Here is a 24,043-nt window from a genome sequence, read left to right as displayed (position 1 = left end):
TCTTCTTCTTCTTTCTTTCTTTGGCTTGGCTTCGCGGACGAAGATTTATGGAGGGGTAATGTCCACGTCAGCTGCAGGCTCGTTTGTGGCTGACAAGTCCGATGCGGGACAGGCAGACACGGTTGCAGCGGCTGCAGGGGAAAATTGGTTGGTTGGGGTTGGGTGTTGTGTTTTTCCTCCTTTGTCTTTTGTCAGTGAGGTGTGCTCTGCGGTCTTCTTCAAAGGAGGTTGCTGCCCGCCGAACTGTGAGGTGCCAAGATGCACGGTTTGAGGCGATATCAGCCCACTGGCGGTGGTCAATGTGGCAGGCACCAAGAGATTTCTTTAGGCAGTCCTTGTACCTCTTCTTTGGTGCACCTCTGTCACGGTGGCCAGTGGAGAGCTCGCCATATAACACGATCTTGGGAAGGCGATGGTCCTCCATTCTGGAGACGTGATCTACCCAGCGCAGTTGGATCTTCAGCAGCGTGGATTCGATGCTGTCGGCCTCTGCCATCTCGAGTACTTCAATGTTAGGGATGAAGTCACTCCAGTGAATGTTGACGATGGAGCGGAGACAACGTTGGTGGAAGCGTTCTAGGAGCCGTAGGTGATGCCGGTAGAGGACCCATGATTCGGAGCCGAACAGGAGTGTGTGTATGACAACGGCTCTGTATATGCTAATCTTTGTGAGGTTTTTCAGTTGGTTGTTTTTCCAGACTCTTTTGTGTAGTCTTCCAAAGGCGCTATTTGCCTTGGCGAGTCTGTTGTCTATCTCGTTGTATCGCCTCATCAACCACGTTGTTTTGAGCCATGTAGTAATTGAAACAAGCAATCCAGTGGTTGAAAATTTCTCTGGCCCTTGGGGCAGACTGGTCGATTATCAGCCGCTCTGGCTTGAGTGGTGCATCCATTTCTGCTAATAAAATTGAAGTACCAGTTGATGAAGTAGACAAAGACGATGTAGTCAAACAATAATCATGGCTTTTATTAGTAGAAACTCATGGTACAATAATGAAAGACAATAGGTGGATTTACAGTTGTATCCAAGGGGAGTGTCCTTAACACTAGAGATAATGCACAGCCAATGTTAGTACAGCAAGGGTCGCCAGAGGGGAAACTGGCAGCTTGGCAGACATTCACCACAGCCTGAAAGAAAGAGGTTATCATCTGGAGAACCCTGATCGGGCAAGTTTCATCAGTGAGACACTGATGTGACTAATGGTGGTACCTCAGTTGTGGAAATCCTGTAACCACAAATCTCTCCCTGCAAACCTCCAAAGAACCTTCCTATGCAGTAAACATTACCTTTCGGCACCAAAGTCTGGTGAACTTTATACATGTTAAATTCTGTGCATAGTATAAGAATTGCCTACAACCAGTGAACTTGGACGAATGAGAAGTGAGATTGTATTGTGAGCCAAAGAACATTTCTTAAATTTACACACACATTACATACACATGTGCTTAGAATTAGAAGGGAGCTAAGTTGGGTTTAGTTAAGTTAATAGAGACAAGTTAAAGTTTGATTCTGTTTTCATGTTTAAAGATACTTAAAAGCAACTTTTGTTTAATAACCATTTGTCTTGCAGAGTATCTATTGCTGCTGGTTTTGGGTCCTTTGGGTTCATAACAAAATTGAAAATCATTTTGATTGATTTGATTGATTCGTTCTAACCTTTCCTTGTTAGTCTTCCTCTTCATATTAGCAATATAAGAAATAATATGTCCTCTTAAATATGCTTTCACTGTGTCCCACACAATCAAGTTGGACATCATTGGAGAGGAGTTAGAAAAAGAAAAACTGTATTTGTTTCCCCATAAAATGGGAAAAAAAGATAAGCAAGGAGAGTAGTGTTACATCTCCATTGCCTTTTTGCAAACGGTATGTCTTAAAAATTCAATGATAAGATAACTGGGGCATGGTTATGTTATACTTGAGGCCTCCCCATTGTAAATAGCAACAGCCTCAATGTCAGTGCAGACTAACTCAATGCTTTACTAATTACATACTACAAGCATTACTACTGTGTTCAATATAAATTAGTTCCCCACGTCATCGCATACACGTAATGGTGTCATATCCAACACTCTGCCTCCACACCCACCCAGCATACATAGTCTTTGAAACGTTCCAGTGGGTGTTCAATTCGTTTGCATCTACGGAGAGGGATGGTATCGGTTGGGGCACTTGGTTGTTGTAAAGGAGCTCTAGGCATGATCTGTTCTGGTTCATCAGTCAGGATATAACTGGGTGTTGGGCGGTCTTTTTGGAGTTGGGGTGCGAAGACCCACTGGGCTGCTCGCCTGGTTTCTGGTTTCAGGTGCCCTCCTTGATTTGTGGTCTCGGCCCTTCTCCATGACCATTGACGTGTGGTGAAGACACTTTTATTGGTAGCTGGGTCGGCCCCTCACTGAACACACCGTCCTTTCTGGATTCGGGTGTCATTTTGCATCGTCCACTGGTCTTAGTTGGTCGAGGTGTTTTTCCCTATTGTGTCCCCCACTAGGATGTGATACGAGTATGGGATGAATTTTTTCAGGATCACTCCCTGCATCCATGGAGCTTTATGGACGCGGTAGTCTTGCACCAAAACTGGTTCCCCCACTTCATTCGATCTTGGGTCTCTCTTAGCAGAAGCTGTCTGTGGCTGTCTGTTGCAGTCTGAGGCTGATATTTGGACGTATTGCTAATAGTCTGGTCCTTAGATTTCTCCTGAACAATCAATCTCTCCACACACAAATTATGAATTATATATGCATCTTCACATAAAACCATCATTTAATAAAACATTTCATTATAACTTATCCCACATTATAATAATTTACAGTTTTGTTGTTTAAATATCTTGATAAAACAAACATCTTTGCATATTAAAACTGTTCAAGCCTGCCTAATTAAATGGAATTGATTGTCTAAAAATATTCCCTTGACATGAAAATCTCCAATGCGCATGAGCAGGGTTAAAATAAAGCCATTGTAACAAAAATTAATTGATTCTAAAAGGATTTGGCCTCCCTCAACTTAAACTTAATTAAACCTTCTAATATGTAGCAAAAACAGTGTTTTTAAAACTAACCCTTTAGAATGTCAAATATTTGGTACCCATTAAAATTCAGTGTCATGATATACAAGCACTCCATGTGCATGCATTGTAGAGTTGCCCACTTCCATTTATCATCCCCCTCAAGCATTTTTTTCCTTCTATCAAACTCTACTTTCCTGTCTGATCCCTAATTTCAGCTAACATTACAAGTGGTTCTCTTGCCTTGAGCATTGATCTTCAGCTACATGCCTGCACTGGATTGCAGGTGTTGTTGCCTTCTCATTCTGTGCCACCCTAGGAAGACTGAAACCATTGATTTTAATGTATTTTCCCAAGTCACTGCCTCTCTGGCAGTTGGCCCCCTCTGTCATGGTTTTGGACTTCATACCATCACTGACTTCATTTATACCTACAAAACAGTATTCAAGTCACCAGTCACATGTCAGCTGATCAATTCCATTTTTTAACCTCTAAACACAATGATTTCAATTCACTTTTGTTGTCCTTTCTTTTTTCCACCATGATGTCTTGGAGAATGATTTTGCCCAATGCCATATCTCCCACTTTCAAATTTGCCCTTCACCCTTATACTTGCTGTCCTACACTGGCTCCCAGTTAATGCCACCTTCCCTAAAATTCACATAATTGTTTTCAACTCCCATCTCCTATCTCCCCTCCATTGTGCCCCTCTGATTATTCTACCCCTCCTGATCTCTCATAACTAAATCTTTTGGGATTATCTGGCCTCTTCACTAGTTCAAGATTTAATCACCACATATTTGGTGGCCATGCCTACAATGCCCAATGCCCTTTGTTTAAATTCTCTTCATAAACCGAAATGCCTCCCTTTCTTCCTTAAAGACTTTCTAAAGTTTAGAGGTTTGGGTTAATTGGCCCGTTCGTCCAAATTTGTTTTTGTTGCTTAATAAAGCATGATAGGATGTTTTTGCTACATGAAAGATACCCTTTAAATGAAAGTATATGTTATTCCTTGCTTTTTTTAAAAATCCATCTCATTGAATAAACTTTTGATGGCACTTCTTAAAACCTAAAACCTTTAAGTTTTTCTTATATTCTCTGTGAAAGTCCTTGGAACATATAATCTACAGTGGAACTGTTGGTAGAATATGTGGTTGACAGAAAAATCTATGAAGTATTTAATGAGTGCTTTGAAGAGCCTGATTGTATAAAACTGTCATGAATTATAAAGTTGACAAGTTAAAACTTCATATAACTCCTAATGAAACATGCCAAGTAAATCAAACTAAACCATTCTGTAAATGATAGTCATTAAACCTAGAAGTACAGGTACAATCTATCTAAAAAAAACAAGTGCTTAATTACACCTATTAAAACTAATGACCATATACTCTCCAGGGAAATTAATGCATCTTAATTGTTGGACCTTCTGTTTTATTACATTTAATCATTCATTATAACATGGAAAATATTTATGCCAGGTAAATCTACATTTTGAAAGCCATTGGTAGTGCTTGGAAAGAAAAGATGTAGCCACTTGTCAAACTGTATGATGCAGTCAATGTCACCAGTTCATAGAATCATTCAGATACTCTTTTGCCTTGAGCATGTTCTGTAATTGTGGTATTTTGAACACAGTCACATTTCTTGGATAGGAGTTGACTTGAATGGCCAATTGAAGATATATATACTGTGAAGATTAAGAAATGCAATCACAGTGGATTATTAATATCTCAGTAGAAAATAGAAATAGAAGTTGCATTATTTTTATTGTATAATGTAATATTTGTGGTAATGAGGTGTTGCTACTTACAAATAATGCATGAAATGATTAGACTTGCCCTTTGCTTTAGAAATATTTTTGTATAACTATTGCAAGAGGATAATTTTTTTTTAATATAATGGTGAATTACCTCATACAGTATATATTCTCGAATCAACCTTTATAAATATTTCTGAGTAGAGTATTAAACAACATCATTTAACATGCATATTGTACAATATATTCAGTTAATGATGATGTGCAGAATGCCAGATGAAGGTGTAGCGACAACTCCAGTAGAGCTACTAAATCAATTCACCAGGCACAATGGTTAGTCAGCAAAGACTTTTTATTCAAATTTTCCTCCTCTTTTAAATCCCTTCCGGCCTGGACACCTGGGTCCGGAAGTGACATCACCCCGTGCCTATAACTCACCTGAAGAACGCGTGGTTTAAACTAAAGCCGACGGGAGCCATCTTGTAGGTGAGTACCTAACTCCCTAGTGCTCTGCGATTTAGCCTGCAATGCTGCACGTCCTTTTGGCCAGGTGAGTGAGTGACGATTAGGCCGGCGGTGCTGCTTGGTCGTTTGGTTAGCTGCGCGGGTGACGGTTTGGCCCACTGTGTTACATGGCCACTTAGCCCACTACAAAGGATAATTTTAATAAAACGTGAGTAATTCACAGTGAAATTTGATTTAAATCATGTCATTACATTTTGCAAATAGAACTTCCCTAGATTTGGCTGAGATTACTATTAACATCTGTTAATGTTACTGGAACTATAGAGTCTTAGAGTTATACAGCAAGGAAATGGGCCCTTCAGCTCAACGTGCCCATGCTGACGAAAATACCTCCCCCATAGTCGTCCCACCTGTCTATGTTTGGCCCATATCTTTCTAAACCTATACTGTCCAATGTTTCTTGAGTGTTGTAATAATACCAGTCTTAACAACTTCCTACGGCAGCTTCAAACTTCTGCCACACTTTGAGTAAAAAAGGTTACTCCTCAGGTTCCTATAAAAATCTATTTTCCCTCAGATTAAGCCAAGTCCTCTGGTTCTTGATTCCCCTACTCAGGGCAAAAGATTCTGTGTTAACCTGAATGAATCTGTTGGTTGGAAAAATCCTTACTGGGAAAATTATTACAGTCCATAATGTGTATCTAGGAAAGCTAAAAATTCTGAATAAATACAGTGACTAGTGTACAGTGACTACAGAGAATAGTGTATTGATTTAATTTTACTTTTTTGGCATTTTTCTAACGTGCTTCCAAGGACAGTTGTGCTGTTCTCTGCAGCAAGAGCCTGAGACATCCTAAAAGATTTGCCTTTGGCCACAAACACTACAGCTTGTATGAGAATTGGCGTTAGCTGCATTGGTTTGTGAACATTGTGAATGTTCACTCCCATAGTGTACAATTGAAGTTCCAGAAAACAAAGATGTCTCATTTTCAGGTGTAGGTGCCACAAGACTCGAACCACCAAGTTTTGGAACAGATGCTGCCCCTCCACCATCAGATTCTTCAACAACAAGCTCAATCAGGGACTCATTTAATTACTTTTACTTGTGCACTTATTGATTTTTTTTAAATTGTTTCTGTGTTGCACAGTTTGTTTACATTTATTATCTGTTCACAGATCTTCATTTGTTTACATGTATATGGGTTTTTGTTTTGCATTGCCAATAAGTAGTAATTCTCCCTTGCCTGTAGGAAAAAGAATCTCAGGGTTGTATGTGATGTCATGAATGTACAATAAATCTGAAATCTTTTTCTGTATTGCACAGTTTGTTTACTTTTCTCTCTTTTCTCAAGTACAGTTTTGTTTTTCACTACCGATAAGTAGAAACTCTGCCTGGCCCGAGGAAAAATCATTTCACGGTTGCATGTAATGTCATGTATGTAGTCTGATGATAAACTGACCTCTAAACAATGCAAATTTTTTTACTGCTTCCATTTTGGTCTACTAATTACATTTTTTTTAAAAATTAGACATCCAGCACTATTACAGGCCAATTTGGTCCTATGATTCTGTGCTGCCCATTTTGCACCCAATTAATCTACACCCCGGTATGTTTTTAAAGGTTGGGAGGAAACTGGAGCCTCCGGAGAAAACTGACAGTGCGGGATTCGAACCAAGGTCTGGTCCCGATCCCTGGTGCTGCTAATCACTACCTGCACTGTGCCCCCATGAAACAGACTTTTTAATCTTGTACTCAATCTTTTACTTCCTTTATAGAATGATCGAATTCTTATTAAAGGTGGAAGAATCATCAATGAAGACCATTCCTTTTATGCTGATATTTATCTAGAAGATGGAATCATAAGGTAAAGCATCCATAACAAGCTCTCCTATGATTAACAGAAGGAAATATTTATTACCATATGTAAATAGTTAAACCTTAACTGATATCATTATTCAGGTAATTTAATTTTTAATATTAAACATATTTTGTTGAAACAGGAATGGAGTAGCACAAATGCCCCAAGCTGATGATCTTTGCCAGTAGTTCCATTGTGAGTTGCATTATATTGGATTGTGCTCGTGTTCGATTGCCCTTCTATGATTGCAAAATATAATTTTCTTTCTCATGAGATGTGACTGTAGCTAGGTGAATCATTGCATAAAATTAACAAATAAATTTTCTTCGTTTAGCATTATTTTGGTATGATTCCTGTACAGGAGGATTGTGGATGATAGGCTTGCTTGTCTTTTGTGAGATATTAAAGATAGGTGTATACTGCTAAACTTTAATTCACTGTTCACTACTTCAGCCAACCTAAACCTTTTGAAAATATAAAATCAACTGTAAATAACATGAAAAAGGTTTTTAAAAAAATTATATCTCAGAAATGCAGATTTATTAAAATAGCAAATGCTGTTTCTGATATCTCTTGGGTACAGACATCTGAATAATACTTTTTTTTCCCTCACTGAGTGTTTTCTCCCCACATGGCCTTAGAAGAGCCTAACAGCGGGCTTTGGATGGAAAAGAGGGCATCACAATTCACTGTTCACACCTATTGTCTGTGCATTTGCACTTTTGGCAGCCAGGTCTAGATAGTAAGCAAAAGGTGGAACTTTAGATTTTGTTTGTAATGGCTTCTTAGTTCAGAGACACATGAGAAAAATATTATGGTATAGTTTTTACCTGCCACTCCTGTACAGTCCACAGATTCTTATGTGCTTTTTTTAAATGATTTCATCAGAAATGAAACTACTTGGAATTGGTCACTATGGTTAAATATTACATTTGATGTGTGTTTATTACCTGAGGTTTTATCAATTAAAATCAAATTCCTTAGCCATTGTCAAGTTGGCAGATTTTTTGCCCATTAATATCGCTAAGTAAGCGATCGTTCTGCATTAGATTACTCTGCAGAGACTCCGGACATGAAATGAATTACTCTGCACATCTTGTCTGTGACTTCAAGAGATGATGTGTTCCGTCAGACAACTGGAAACTACTTCTGTGTAGGCCTAATACTGATGTCAACTGTTGGATGCATTGTTATCTAATATTCAGTGTAATTACATCAAGATTGGATCACACTGAAACAGGGAATCTTGAACCATTTACATTTGCAAGCCCTTCTGACATTTGTAAGTAACCTACCTTATACACTTGAAAGAAAATGGTACAGCCTTTACTTTTGGAGTATTTTTACCAGAATCTGGAAAGTAAATATCCACATGAATATTTAAGGTCAAAGAGGGTCCAAATTCAATTTGGTTTTTTTTTCAAAAATGGATCTCTGAAGATTTGAGAGAGCAAAATTTTGAAAATCCAATTGAATTTGAAAGAGCTCATTGGAAGAGCTAAACCTCTTCCAAACTAGAAGCTGTTAATTAAATTTTTACATTATCAAGATAGAGAGAAGGTTTTAAGTCTTGTTGTGAGAGGGACAAAGGAACAGAAAGGCCCACTTCAATGGGTCGGAAATAGAATTTTATTTTATCTTGATCTGAGTGAAGGTTTACTGAAGAGAAAGAAAGAATTCATCCCAGCTAAGAAAGCTCTTTTCGATAAAGGCTACAAATTTGTGCTACGTTACCCTGCGACTTTGAAGGTTTCGTACCGGGAGACCAAAATATATTTTTTAAAATTTTGCTCAAGCAGAAGAATTAGTTTGAGGTCGCCCTAGAGGGCAGCCCCAAGAAGATACTTTATCTCTGCTGGAATGAACTGTTTCCTTTTTCCTGTTTCATTATTATTGGAAAAAGCCAGTTTGTAGTACAAAAGAAATTAGAATAAGAATTATTCTTTTTTCTATTTTTATTTCAAGGAAGTGATTTTAGTTGTGATAACTAATTAAAGATTATATAGTAAATGTACCAAGGGAGTTGGGAGGAATGGGAAGTACTGATTGCTATGTGTGTTTTAGTGACCTTGATCACAGCCTGTAAAATGGAGGGAGGTGGTGTTGCACATTATTTAAAAACAACACTTATAGGGTGGGTTTTGTATCTAATTCACCTTTATTAATAACAATTGAAATGCCTGAAATTGAATTCTTTGTTTTTGAAAAGATTTTTGTAAGTTTGTTAGAGCACAAATTTGGACATTTTGTGATGTAAATTTAAACTCAGTAAATGATGTGCATTATATGGGATGTTTTGAAATCATAAATAAGAGGCCAAATTATAAGCTTTGCTTCCAGAATTAAAAAGGAGTATATGAGTGAGACTGATCAGTTAGAAAGAGAAATAACAGTTTTGGAAAAGGATCTTCAAAAACAGGGTTCTAATGATAAGCATAGGCAATTAATTAATTTAAAAAAAACTTCAGTATAACACGTTACAAACTTACAGAACTGAGAAAGCAATTACAAGAACAAAACAAAGATAGTATGAATTGGGTGAAAGATCACATTAAATACTTGGCAATTAAAAACAGGTCTCAAGAAAAATTAATGCAATTAAAATGGACACTAATCTTATTACTTATAAGCTTCAAGAAATGAATGAATCCTTTAAGAATTTTTACTCAAAATGGTACAGCTCGGAATCTTAAAAGACGAAAATAAAATAGATAGATGTTTATCACAGATAACTTTGCCTCGATTAGGTTCGAAAGAGCAAATTGAATTAAGTGCTCTCTTTACTCAGTTAGAGATGAGGGAGGCTATGAATTAATTACAGACTAATAAATCTCCAGGAGAGGATGTATTCCTGGCTGAATTTTATAAAGAATTTAAAGATTTATTAATTCCTATTTTTATGGAAGTATTAGATCAGGCTTCAGAAACCCATACTTTCCCAGAATCATTTTTGAAGGCAATAATTGCAGTGATATCTAAAAAAGATAGAGACCCCTTAAAGCCTTCGTCTTATAGACCTATTTCATTATTAAATGCAGATTATAAGATTATTGCAAAACTTTTGGCAAATAGAATGACTGAACTGCTACCTACATTAACAAAATATGGATCAGACAAGTTTTGTAAAAAAAAAAGGACAGTTGGCTGAAAATGTGGCCAAATGGCTTAGTTTAATCTATTTAGTACAAAAAAGAGGAGATTTGATTGTTGCAGTGGCTCTAGATGCAGAAAAACCATTTGATAGACTGGAATGGGACTTTTTATTTAAGATGTTGGAAAATTTTGAATTTGGATTGACCTTTGTAAACTAGATGAGGGGATTATATAATAATCCTAATATTAAATTAATGACCAACGGACAAATATCTGCACCATTTCAGTTGCCGCGGTCAAGTAGACAAGGATGTTCCTCAGCTCCAGTTTTGTTTATTTTAGCAATTCAGAGTGATTTGGAAATTAAAGATTTAGGGTTGGTCAAGAAGAGAATAAAATTAGTTTATTTGCAGATGATATTTTAATATATTTGACTGAACCGGAGAATATGGAAAATTTTCAGGTTATAAAATAAATTGGGATAAAAGTAAAATTATACAATTAACGGTAGGAGACTATAGTCAATGCTAAAGGGATATCCAGTTTAAATGGCCAAAAGATGGTATTAAATATTTAGGGATTCGTACAGATAATAATCTGAAGAATTTATATTAATTGAATTATTTATCATTACTTTAAAAGGTTGAGGAAGATTTTTTAAAACTCAATTTACCTATAACTTTAGTGAGAAGGGTTAATTGTATTAAAATGAATATATTTCCAAGAATACAATATCTTTTTCAAACATTACCTATTTTAGTATCTCAACATTTTTTCCAAGAGTTGAACAAATATTTAATTGCTTCATTTTACCATTTAAATTTTGTCAATCTTTTACATTGAGAGAAATCTCTATCCACCATTGGCATTACTTCACTTTTATCAACATTCACTTTATAACCTGATAATAACCCATACTCTTTTACTCTCTTATTCAACTTATTTAAAGATATTTCTGGTCTCGTTAAATATACTATAACATCATCAGCAAATAAACTAATTTTATGTTCTTTATTACCTACTTAAAATTTTTAAATTTCATAATCAGTTCTAATTACTTCTGTGAATGATTCAATCACTAATGCAAACAAAAAGGGTGATAATGGACAACCTTGTCTAGAAGATCTTTCAAGCAAAAAGGTTTGTGAGATTTGTTTATTTGTAATCACTTTTGCTTTTGATTGACCTTTATCCAGTTTATAAAAGTATTTGGAATCCCAAAAGCATTAAGTATCTCAAATAAATAATTCCATTCCAATTGATCAAATGCTTTCTCTGCATCTAACGCTACTGCTACTGCAGGATCTCGCTATTTTGTGCTATATTTACCAAACTTAAAAATGTAACTATGTTATCTGCTGCTTTTCTATTTTTAATAAAACCAATTTGATCTAAATTTATTAATTTTGAAAAAAATTCAACTAGCCTATTAGCTAACAATTTCAATGTAATTTTATAGTCTGTATTCAATAATGATATAGGTCTATATGAAGAAGACTGTAAACAATCTTTCCCTTTTTATTGAATTACAATTATTAATGCTGTTTTAAAAGATTCAGGTAGATCATGAACCTCTTTAATTTGAGCTAATGCCTCCATCAATACAGGTATTAATAGCTCCTTAAACTCTTTATAAAATTTTGGTGGCAAAATGGAGCAATTAAATACTTAGGAATTAAAATTAGTAGAAATATAAGTAATTTGTTTAAACTAAATTATTTGCCATTGTTAAAAAAATTGGAAGAGCATTTGCAAAGATGGAAAGATTTACCAATAATGTTAATAAGACAAGTGAATTGTATTAAAATGAATATTTTTACAAGAATAAAATATTTGTTTCAATCATTGCCCATTCAAGTACCAGAATTTTTCTTTTGAAACTTGAATAAAATAATACGTAAATTTCTTTGGAAAGGTAAGATGTCAAGAAATGGTTTAGAAAAAATAACGTGGAAATTTGATCAGTGTAGACTAAGATTACCAAATTTCAAGAATTATTTTAAAGCAGCTCAATTGAGGTTTTTGTCCTCATGTTATCAACGGGATGAAAAACCAGCTTGGATTCAAATAGAAATGAATAAAATTGGTGAAACTATTCCGGAGTTAATTTTATATAAATGGAATAGTGAGTTGTTTAAAGGAACTAAAGTTTTTTTATGTATTGCAAAGTATTTTAAACATATGGAATAGAATTCCTATTGAGAGAAGAATTAAAGATTATCAATTGCAAAAATTGTTACTAAAACAAAATCAACTTCTTCCTTTTATTTTGAATAATTCTTTATTTGATCATTGGTATAGTAAAGGTATACAGAGAATAATAGATTGTTTCTTAGGATCCTTTTTCTTAACTTTTTATCAATTAAAAGATAAATGCAATATGCAGAATAATGCAATTTTGCATATTATCAATTAAAAATGTATTTGAAAAAGAGACTGGGAGCAGATCAGCCATGATCTAAAATGGCGGTGTTGGCCCGACGGGCCAAATGGCCTACTCCAGCTCCTATTGTCTATTGTCAGATTTGAGACTCCCTAAACAAAGTCAATTTGAAGATATTATCACAGATACATTTGTTGTTACATTTATTACTAATATGTTTATAAAATAACAAGAGACTGTAAAGAAAAATGATTTATATAAATCAAAAATCCAATGGGAGAAAGATTTAAATATACAAATTCAGTAGGAGATTTGGTTAAAATTATGTTATGAAAGTGTTACAAATACAGTAAATGTTAGATATCAAATGGTTCAATATAATTTTCTTTATCAATTGTATTCTACTTCACATAAGTTAAATGGAGTTCATCCTAATTATTCAAATAAGTGTTTTCGATGTGTGAAAGAAATAGGGACTTCTTTGCATTCAGTGTGGTCTTGTGAAAATGTGGAAATGTTTTGGGAATTAACTGAGTTTATTATTAGGGCAAATTATGAAGATAAAGATATCAAAGGATCCAAGAAAATTTTTACTTGGAGATATTTATGAAAAGGATATAAAATTGAAATTGGATAAATACCAAGAAAAATGTTTAAGTCTTGCAATAGCAACTACAAATAAATGTGTAGTGACATCATGGAAAGATGATAGAGAAGTATTATTAAGTAGATGGTATAATGAGATGCCAAATTGTATACCTTTGGAAAAAATTACATATAGTTTAAGGAATTGAGTGAATTTTTTTAATAGTATTTGGAAACCATAAATGAATTTAATAGATAATTTTCCATCCACCTCTTGTATCTTATCCACTCCCCTTAATTAGTAATTTTTAATAACAATTAATGGTTGTCTATGCTAATATTATTGTATATTAAATGGTAGATGTTTCTTTCTTTTCCCTTTTCTTATTTTTGGGTGGGGGAGGGGTTAAAATATATTTAAAATTTTGTATCATTAGTTATGGATATTTGATTAATGATTTTTTTCTTGTAATAATGCAAACAATTAAATATAATTTAAAAAAATAATTGAACAAATATGTAAGGAAATTCCTCTGGAAAGGTAAAATGTCAAGAGTTTCTATAGAAAAGTGAACGCGGAAATATGAATTAGAAGGCTTGCAGCTTCCTAATTTCAAAAATTATTGAGCAGTACAAATGAAAGTTCTTACTTTTTGTTTGAGAGAGAAGAAAAACCATAGAATAGAATGAAGTGGGAGAGAGAAAAGCAGAGGAATTCGTATACAAAAGGGATGCAAAATTAAAAAGAAACACCATTGCTGAAGCACCTGATTAATATCTGGAACAAAATAACTGATGAAATTGGTGCAAGAGGACATATATCACCTAAAATTCTCTTGTATCTTTTTAAAAAGATGATCAATTTTTAGATATTTGGTTTCATAAGGGGATTATAAATGTTGAAGATTGTTATGAAAGGAGTCAATTAATGTTATTTGAACAATTGAGAAATAAATATGGAATAACCCAATATACTCTTTTTTGTTATTTTCAATTGAGAGCATATTTGAGGGACAAGTTAGGACAACCATGTTGTTGTCTGGTTGTAGTGAAGTAGAAATTCTTATTAGTTGAAGAATTGTTAAGAACTTTTATAATCTATTTACAAATGGGAACTCCTAAACATGGAGTTCATAAATCTAGACAGAGGTGGGAACTAGATTTGAATATTGTAATTGATGAGCAAAGATAGTCAGATCTTTGCAGAGGTTGTATGTCTGACACTATTAATGTAAGGTATAGATTAGTTCAGTATAATTTTTTGCATCATTTATATCTTGCACCACAAAAATTGAATAGTGTAACGAGTGATTCACTGAACAAAGCACAACAGAAGTCGTCTGTGAGCTGAACCAACATAATTGTTTAATGGAACCTTCGAAGGAGTTTAAATAATTATAGTTAGCTCACTCTCACCTTCACCTGACTCCGAAATCACACGCCTCCCAGAGTCCTTTGTACTCCTCCAACCACCAGGAACTCCAAATCCTGCGGGAGTGGTAATAATGCAGATTTGCCACAATAGATAGAAATCAGACATCAGAACAATGTTTTAGATATGGTGAGGATCTAGGAACTTTCTTTCATTCAACTTGATCTTGTCCCAAGATAAGACCTTTTGGGTGGATTTAGGGAATTTCTTGAACAAGTTACAGGTGTCATATTTTGGCAAAATCAAGATTTATTTTGATTAGGAAGCATTGAAGGGAAAAAGACCTAAATTCAAACTGTCAATATATGAAAGGAATTTGTTAAAGTTGCATTAGCGGTGGCACGGAAATGTATTGCAGTTACTTGGAACTCAGATACACATTTGGGTATGACCAGATGGAATTCAGAAATTCTAAGTTATATTCCTTTGGAAAAAATTACATATAATTTGAGAAATAAATATGCTATGTTTTTACAAATTTGGCACCTGTATACTCAAATATTAGGTTTAAATTTGTAATGTGCTTCCTGTGCCTCAGGACATGTGAGAATCTCCCATGAATTGTATTAAAGAACTCTGTTTAAATGTGTGTTAGACGCCATCCCTCTGTGCAATCCTGAAAGTTTCTTCTCTCGTTCTTTTATTTTACATAACTATATTGTATATCTAACATTAATTAATTTGATGGTGTGGGATTTGGAGGGGGGAGGTTTTGGGGGAATATATGCCATTGTAGCTGACAGCTACAAAGAAACACACACACAGTGTGGCAGGTTAAGCTCACTCCTTTATTAGGGCTGGAAAGGCTGCTTTTATATTGTTCAAGTTCCCGCCATTTTTGCTGATTGACTGAGTCATTCATATGAATAACAATAGTGGGCGGGAATGTCTATGCATATGAATGCCCTTCTTCCCCAGCCTGTTTCTGCTCAGTTAGCTGGGCAGCTTGACCAATGCCATGTTAGGGCTGTTGGTCTGATGCTACCCCAGCTTCTACCCCTGCCGGTTCGATGTCCTGGGAGTCGCTTTAGTGATCTCTGTCCGATGTGCCGACCCAATCTCCACAATTGTGGGCTGCCACATCGTCATGTATGTAGTTTTTAGTTTGTTTTCTTTTTGCAATTTTTATTATTGTACTCTTTGGCTTGGCTTCGCGGACGAAGATTTATGGAGGGGTAATGCCAACTTCAGCTGCAGGCTCGTTTGTGGCTGACACGGTTGCAGCGATTGCAAGGGAAAATTGGTTGGTTGTGGTTGGGTGTTGGGTTTTTCCTCCTTTGTCTTTTGTCAGTGAGGTGGGCTCTGCGGTCTTCTTCAAAGGAGGTTGCTGCCCGCCGAACTGTGAGGCGCCAAGATGTACGGTTTGAGGCGATATCAGCCCACTGGCGGTGGTCAATGTATTAATCTTATATTAATATTCAAAAGAATAGTTAAGGTCAAAGGTTCTTTGTCTTTGAATAAGAAAGTGGGAGAAGATAGAAATAGAGTACTTTTTGCATGTTCAATGTCTCACACCATACCAATCAATATTAAGAACTCAGCAGCTGACAAGCAAAAGGTTTGAAACTTTAACATGGAGAAAAGAGCTTTGGCTGATAGAAAGGACAAGAAATAAAAAAATTGAAAAACTAAGTGACTAAAAATTTATATATTTTCTCAGTTCTAATTAAAAAATAAAGTGAACTCAAATGCATATGAATAATTAAACCAATAAAAAGCAAGAAAATAATTAAAGAAAACAAGTGTGCTTTCTTCCTTTCCTCTTAAGTCTCTGACCTATAATCCTGATTGAACTTAGTCAAGTCTTCTACCCTGCACCAGGGCCCTGGTGTCAAATTTAAGAGATTTTCCATAGTTTTATGCTGGCAATCCAGTTAGGTCTGGTGTATGCTGTTGCATCTGGATCCCACTTGTGGAGCAAACTGACATATTGGGCTTTCAATATCTGTTGGTAAATCTGTGACTTCATACTTAGCAATGCATGCACCAAAATTTGAGGTTTACTGCTATTAAATTGGCTAAGTGTCAGTGATTTTGTTTGTGATTCCGGGCATTCATGAGCGGGATCAAGCTAAGCAGAGTCCCTGTATTACTGCACAAGCTATGCCTGAGTTTTCCCATGGTCCCAAGGTATTATGTCTCAGCCCTGACCTTCAGGGGAATTGGCCCAATATTCATTGAGATCGTTGTATCCTTGTCCACTATTTTAACATTCATTAGTAATATTTTTTGTAGACATTTAGATTTCTATTGATATTATATCACAATATTTCATTGCAATATTGACTGATAAAATGACTGCAAATGAATTTCAAAAGATAACAATGTCAACCAAAATTAATAAATGAATGTTTCTTCTATTCAAAACCCACATGTATTATCACTGTTTACTTCATTAGTAATTACTCTCGAATTGGATCTATTTTGTGCCAAGATATGTTATGATTTGCATTCCTTTTTATCTTTCAGACAAATAGGGGACAATCTAAATGTTCCTACTGGTGTGAAAACCATTGAGGCAAATGGCAGGATGGTTATCCCAGGAGGAATCGATGCCAACACCTATTTGCTGAAACCCCATATGAGCACCACGAGTGTAGATGACTTCTTTCAAGGAACAAAGGCTGCTCTGGCTGGAGGAACCACCATGATAAGTAGGAAATGTTGCTTTCCTTGTGCCTATTCCTCCATCCTTCATCTTTCATCTTCACTGGAGTGTCACTGTTGATGTGACTACAATGTTGTCGCAGGGAAAATGTACAAACTCCACATAATGTGTAAAAGATGCATGTAGTTTTGTATGATTTATGTACTGCTGGACTTATTCATCTTGTAGAAGCAGAATTTTAAGGAATAACTGTTGAAAGACCGATTACCAACAAATGAATTATTGCTGTAGATGGTTGAAATTAATTTGTCAATCTCTATTAAATATTTAAAGTCCCTCAGATTTGGTGGTGAACTTTTGCCTTGCTTTTCCTTTATTTGGTAATAGTAACCAAACCTTTTGCAGTTGTTACTTCCGAGCATCATTGTGTTCTTTATTAGGCCTGTTTTAAAATCATTCTTGATAGACCCTCTTCCCATTCGGTTTATCGGGGGAAAGCCACATCCCATCTCATCAAAGTCAGAAAGATCACTCTCTCCAGTTCCACAAACACCGATCATCCAATTTCTATTCTGTGATTATTTTCAGCTTTGTGGTTTTCAGTATTTTCAAGTCAAGTTTAGAGCCCTCATACCGACAAATAATATGTATGTAGGACAAGTATTTTATCTATAATTATAAATGTACATTGTTCTATATACAAATTTGAGTCTTGGATGGTTAGTGTGAGCAGTTCCTTTGGCCATTCAGCATTCTCACTGCCCATGGGAAGAAGCTGTTCCTCAGCCTGGTGGTGCTATCTCTTCCCCAATGGGACCAGCTGAAAGATGCTGTGTGCGTGGTGGAAGGGGTCCTCCAAGATTTTGTGCAACCTCTTCAGACAACGATCCTGGCAAATCACACTGGGGGAGGAGGGAGGGAGACTCCAGTGATCCTCCCTGCCACTCTTATGGTCCTGTGGATTGACCTCCGATCCATTTCTCTGCAGTGACGGCAACTAATAATTTAAAAATAATTAAATCATAACAATTATTACAGCATGGTAGAAGGCCCTTCCTGCCCATCAAATCTATGCCACCTTAATAATCTACCAACTCCATCCATATTTTGGAGGGTGGGAGAAAACCCATGCAGGTCATGGGGAGAATATATATACTCCTTGCAGATAGTGCCAGATTTAAAGCCTGTTTGCTGCCACTATAATAGCGTTGCTTTAACTGTTCCTCCCTATACGTTTTTGAGATTATGGTACCGTGACAATTTACTAAAGCTCTATTATCAAGCCTACTTCTGTCACCATCTCTTACCCTACAGTCTTTTCATTGCTCTGACTTGTTCCAATTCTGGACTCAAGTTGATTCATCTCTCCCTTTCAATCGATTTGCAGCTCCACTTTCAGTTGTGTCAGCCCTGGTTTTGAGTTTTGAACTTCTCCAACTCTTGCTCCACTTTTTTAAGCTCCTTTGATAAAAATTGTGATCACATGGCCTAAGTTTTAGTTTGGTTTCACTTTATTGAGTTGATTCCATCCAGCAATAAAACTTGACATATATTACTGTATTAAAGGTGTAAAATAAGTTCAGGTTATTATCTTAATTATTAAAGTTTGGCAAATTATAGTCTGGTTGCACTAACATTTTAACTTAATCTGAAAGTTATTCTAATAGAATTTACAAACTTGATTGTAATGAAACTGCTTCCAGGTGCTTATTCTGTCTGAATATGTTTCTTTGTAAAGTGATTTGTAAGTTATTTTAATAACTTCAATTATTCAGATTGTCTGTAATTATCATCAGTTCCCATAATTATCCCATATATCCAAACATATTTTTGTTGCAGCCCTCATTGTCCTTCAATTCCTCCCTGACAATAATCCTTTAATTGTGAAAATTTTCAATTTATTTTACCTAACCAAAGACATTGCAAGGAATGCCACATATATATATATATATATATATATATATAATATTTGAAAATTTTGAAAATTAAACAAACTATGATAAAAAATGTTCTATTATAAATAGGCATCAGGAGCTCTTTTTTTTCTAACAATTCAGATCTGTAAATCTTTCTAGAATGTATTCAATTGATTCCTGTATGATTTATTTTTTTGCAGTTGACCATGTTGTACCTGAGAAAAATGCTACTTTGCTTACCGCCTTTGAAAAATGGCATGAAGCAGCTGATAACCGCTCTTGCTGTGACTACTCCTTGCATGTGGATATTCCTCAGTGGAATGAAGGAATAAAGGAAGAGCTGGAGATCCTGGTGCAAGAGAAAGGTTGTTACACTTCAAAAGTAATATAACATTGCTGTGGTCTGAGGACAAGGAGTGACAGGCAGGGAATTTAATGACTGACAAAATGCGATAGGGGATTGGGGTGAAGTAAGAGAAGAAGAGAGTTTGGCCCAAAAGAACAAGTAAAGGACCTATGTAATGGGGAAGGTGGGTGTTACAAAGGGAGGGAAAATGATAGTTTGCTGGCAGATATTATGTTGGGATCTTTAATTTTGTGTGCCTACCATTTTAAGTGGTTGGTTGTTTTTTTTCCTGCTGTAATTACCTTAATGGAAAGCACAGAAGACACTTGGAACATTTAGCCAAAAGTGTGGGTTCAAGATTAACGGGAATTCTCAAGGTAAAAATGGATAATTATCCGGTGCCAATGTCTGTTGTGATCATCTGGTGGGACCAGTCCAAGGATCAAGTGGGCCTACTCCTATCTCCAAGGCCTTCCTTTAGCCTGAGACAGTAAGTCCATATCCCAGACATCATTTTCCTATCTCTTACCCTGTCCCATAGAATCAGACAGCATAGAAACTCACCTCTTTGGCCCTTCTAGTCTGTGCCGAACCATTTTATTTGCCTAATCCCACTGATCTGTCCCCATTCTGTAGCCCTCCATACCTCTCCCATCCATGTTCCTCTTAAATGTTAAAATTGAGCCTGCATTCACCACTTCAGCTGGAAGCTTGTCCACTCGCCTCCACTCTCTATGCGAAGAAGATCCCCCTCATGTTCTTCCTAAACATTTCCCCTTTCACACTTAACCCATGTTCTCTGGTTTGTATCTCACCTACCCTCAGTGGAAAAAGCCTATCTGCCTTTACTCTGTCTATCCCCCTCAAAATTTTGAATAACTCTATTAAATCTCCCCTCATTCTTCCATGCTCCAGGGAATAAAGTCCTAACCTGTTTAACCTTTCCCTGTAACACAGTTCCTGAAGTCTGGGCAATATCCTTGTAAATCTTCTCTGCACTCTCTATCTATTGATATCATTCCTGTAGTTAGGTGACCATAACTGCATACAATACTTCAAATTTGGCCTCACCAATGTCTTATTCAACTTTAACGCCCTCTTGTGATTTTTCTTGTTCTTCTTTCATCCATTTTGGGTTCCATTTTACCTTCCTGAATTTCACAACAATTCACCTTTTGAAGTTGCAGTCGCATAATAATAAGCCAAGGTTACCAATATGGCCATTTGTAACTACTTCACTGTTCTTTTCTCTTGAGTATTACCCTATCACCCTCTATTTTGGAGAGAACCACAGCTCCCTTACAGCTAGTTTCTCTGTCTGATTTCATTGTAAAATAGCTCACCAGTATTAATTCCTCTGTGATAGTTTCCTACCATCGTATTATATCGTCCACAATCTCCCTTTCCCACTCTTCTTTATTCAGTAGACGCCTGCATGAATTAAAACCCTAAATCACATCGTTGAGGACCCCTACTACCCCACACATATCATCTTTCAGCTAGTGCTGTTGTGAAAAAAAGATGGACGAACATCAGACCAAGCACCATCAGGCTGAGAATCAGCTTCCCGCGGGCAGTGAGACTGCTGAACGACCAAGGAGATGCTCACACTAAGCACCTGAGAGTCTCATGTTTAAGAAACAATATTTAATTCTTATATATGTATGTTTACCCTGTGTATGTATTGTTTGTATGTATGTGTGCTATGTCTGGTGTGTGTCTGCATATTTTGCATTGAGGACCAGAGAACGCTCTTTCATCGGGTCATGTTTGTGCAATCAGATGATAGTAATCTTGAACTTGCTCACTAAAGGCAGTGGTCACACAGTTTTGTCCAATTTGAGGGATAGGTGTAAGTATTTGTGCATTCATTGCGCAAAAAGAGGGGGTTGCAAATTTCTGTCTCACAGCAGATTGAATTGCAATGTAACACAGCACCTGCAGAAGCTGAGGAAAGAAAGGAGAAAGTCAAGGGAAATATTTTAATTGCTGGAGAGTAAGGCCTATAGAATTTCCTAACTTCTGTGCTCTCTGCACGTATATCAACTCAGCATTGACATTTTGCATATTAGTCCTTGAAATTTTACTCCCTTAAAATGAAATAATTTAATTCAGTGCTAAATTTTGTACCTTTATGATCTTTCAATTTTATACTTGACTCAGTTAAACAGTTGGCTGAGAATTCTGGTTCTAAAATATACTTTCTCTTTTTCAAAACAGATATCAATTCATTTCAAGTTTACATGGCATATAAGGACATGTTCCAGCTTTCAGATAGTGAGGTAAAATATAAGTTTTCTTTCTATATTTGAGGATTTATTTACTCTATGTATCCAATTGAGTTCTGCATTTAGGTTTCACTGGGGCCCTGAGGAAATGAGAAACATTGCTCAGGAACATCATGTGATTCCAAAACTTACTGGAGTTTATGATTGGGATTGTGGATGTAAACCTTGTTGATTGGCCAATGGGTGCAATGTTTTAGATACTTGGAATTGGTTTAAAGATGTTGAGACTGACTAGACTGATGGTCTTATATGCAGGATTGATCTGTACATGTCTGAAGAACTATTATAAAGCCATATTCACTCAAAGCTATTGCCCATATTATCTTTACAAGTTTCTGCTTCACCTCCTGGTTCACAATCTCACAACAAACTGTAGAATGAGAGAAGGCCAGGTATTTTCTCTTGTCACAGCTTGTGGAAAGTAACAGGACCCGTGTTATGGCTGTAGCTGAAGGAGTTATTTTAATTCATTTGTATTCTTTTCATGTTTCCAGCTTTATGAAGCTTTTACTTTTCTGAAGGACCTGGGCGCTGTCATCATGCTCCATGCAGAAAATGGCGAGCTGATTGCTGAGGTGAAGGCTGCTGTTTTGATTCATCTCATTGAGTGATGGTGCCAACCCACTCAGCGTTGTTACTTAACAGTCTTGGTGGAGGGTGGGGGGGGGTGGAGGGGGAGAAACGGATAAACACAATGTGTAAGGAATGGAAGGATATTGATCATGTGCAGGCAGAATGGATTTAGCTTAATTTGATATTATGTGCCAAAGGGCATGACAAAGAATTGCTGGAGGAATTCACCAGGTCAGACAGCATTCATGGGTAGAAATGGTCAGTCAACATTTCATGTCTGTACCCTTTATTAAGACTAAAGAGCAGGAGGTATTATTATGCATATAGTGGGGGAAAGAATCTGGGGAGGGGCTCAGATGTGATAGGGCAGAAGGTATGAGAGGTGAAGAGACCAAGGGAGAGATGGATGAGGCCAAGGACAGATATGTCAATCCAGGGATGGTTAGCAACAATAAACTCAGGTTTAGACTTACAAACAGAATGTAGGTGGTTAGCAAAGTGGCCACACAATCTGTGTTTGCTCTCACAGTTTTAGAGGTGACCACCTAAACTTCTACCCCCTTGGGCAGTTCCCACTCTAACCACAGAAAGTGCAAAACTTGTCCCTACATCTCCCCCCTCACTTCCACCCAGGCCACAAACAAACCTTTCAGGTGAGACAGAGCTTTAAATGGATATCGCCCAGCATAATCTAGTATTCGGGGTATTTGGTATGACCTTCTCTACATTGGTGAGACAGAACAGAGATTGTGAAGAAGGTCCCCCTCTGGTCCATTTAAAATGTTCCCCTCTCACCAACATCTGTCTATCTGTGTCAATACTTTCAGAGCAATTATCTATTTGGATCCCCAAGTCTCTCTGCTCTACAATTCTCCAGGGCTCAATGTGTAGGTTCTGCCCTGGTTTAACCTACCAAAGTGCAAAACCTTGCATTTCTCCAAATTAAATTCCACCTGCCATTCCTTGACCCGCTTTCCCAGTTCATATGGATCCTGTTTTAATCTTCTTTCCTGTCCACTATACCACTAATTTTTGTGTCAACTGCCAAAATCCACAGACTTGTCATCCAAATTATTATTAGATTCCCCTGATCATGGCATGAAAGACATCTGAGGTCTTGTGCCTTACCACTGATGGTGTGTAAGTAATACAGTGTCATTATCTCCACTGCATCAGTGCCATTGTTGAATGTTTGTTTACCCTCTGATGGGGATCACGTCCTGTGGAAGCAGTTTTTGCAGGGTAGGCATCAGAACAAGTGTAATCAGGAGGTGGTGGGGCATTAGGGTAACCACAGGTGGGGAGGGGCCACAATCTGACATTCAAAATTTTGCTCAGGGGGGAGGGGTGGTGGTGATGTCTACCTGCCATGAATCTTCTCCGTGAGCCAACAACACACTTCTCCCTCCCTCCGACGAAACAGACAAACGGGCTGCTTATATCACATGGCGAGTCGTGACGCTAGTACTGCAGGTGGGGGAGGGTACAATGACTCCCCCATGACATCCCCCCCCCCCCCCCCCCCACCACCTTAGTACCGGTCGTGAGTTTTTGGAAATTAGATCCTTGTTTTGCTCTTAGGAAGACTACGTTGTACAGATACAAAGGGGTTCTTAGTACTTCTGAAGAACTTCATAATAAGATGCAGGAAATCTGAGGGACTGCATTCAATCACTTAATCATCATCACACTCTCTGCTTGAATCTGGGGTGCAGTTTGGTATTAAGTGTA

At 36.7% G+C, this 24,043-nt stretch overlaps 1 protein-coding gene across 2 annotated transcripts in view; it reads left to right on the top strand.

Annotated features, from left to right (window-relative positions):
- Window positions 1–24,043, top strand: part of LOC138757884 (dihydropyrimidinase-related protein 1-like) — a 67,399-nt gene that overhangs the window by 11,433 nt on the left and 31,923 nt on the right. For both annotated transcript variants that reach the window (XM_069925951.1, XM_069925950.1), the window contains exons 2-6: window positions 7,006–7,094; window positions 17,051–17,235; window positions 19,306–19,470; window positions 21,672–21,733; window positions 22,234–22,314. In XM_069925951.1, the coding sequence (XP_069782052.1) occupies window positions 7,006–7,094; window positions 17,051–17,235; window positions 19,306–19,470; window positions 21,672–21,733; window positions 22,234–22,314 (582 nt within the window). The remainder of the gene's footprint in view (window positions 1–7,005; window positions 7,095–17,050; window positions 17,236–19,305; window positions 19,471–21,671; window positions 21,734–22,233; window positions 22,315–24,043) is intronic.

The sequence above is a fragment of the Narcine bancroftii genome, chromosome 3 (genome assembly GCF_036971445.1).
Source record: "Narcine bancroftii isolate sNarBan1 chromosome 3, sNarBan1.hap1, whole genome shotgun sequence".
Classification (NCBI taxonomy): domain Eukaryota; kingdom Metazoa; phylum Chordata; class Chondrichthyes; order Torpediniformes; family Narcinidae; genus Narcine; species Narcine bancroftii.
This window is presented reverse-complemented; position numbering and strand designations above follow the sequence as displayed.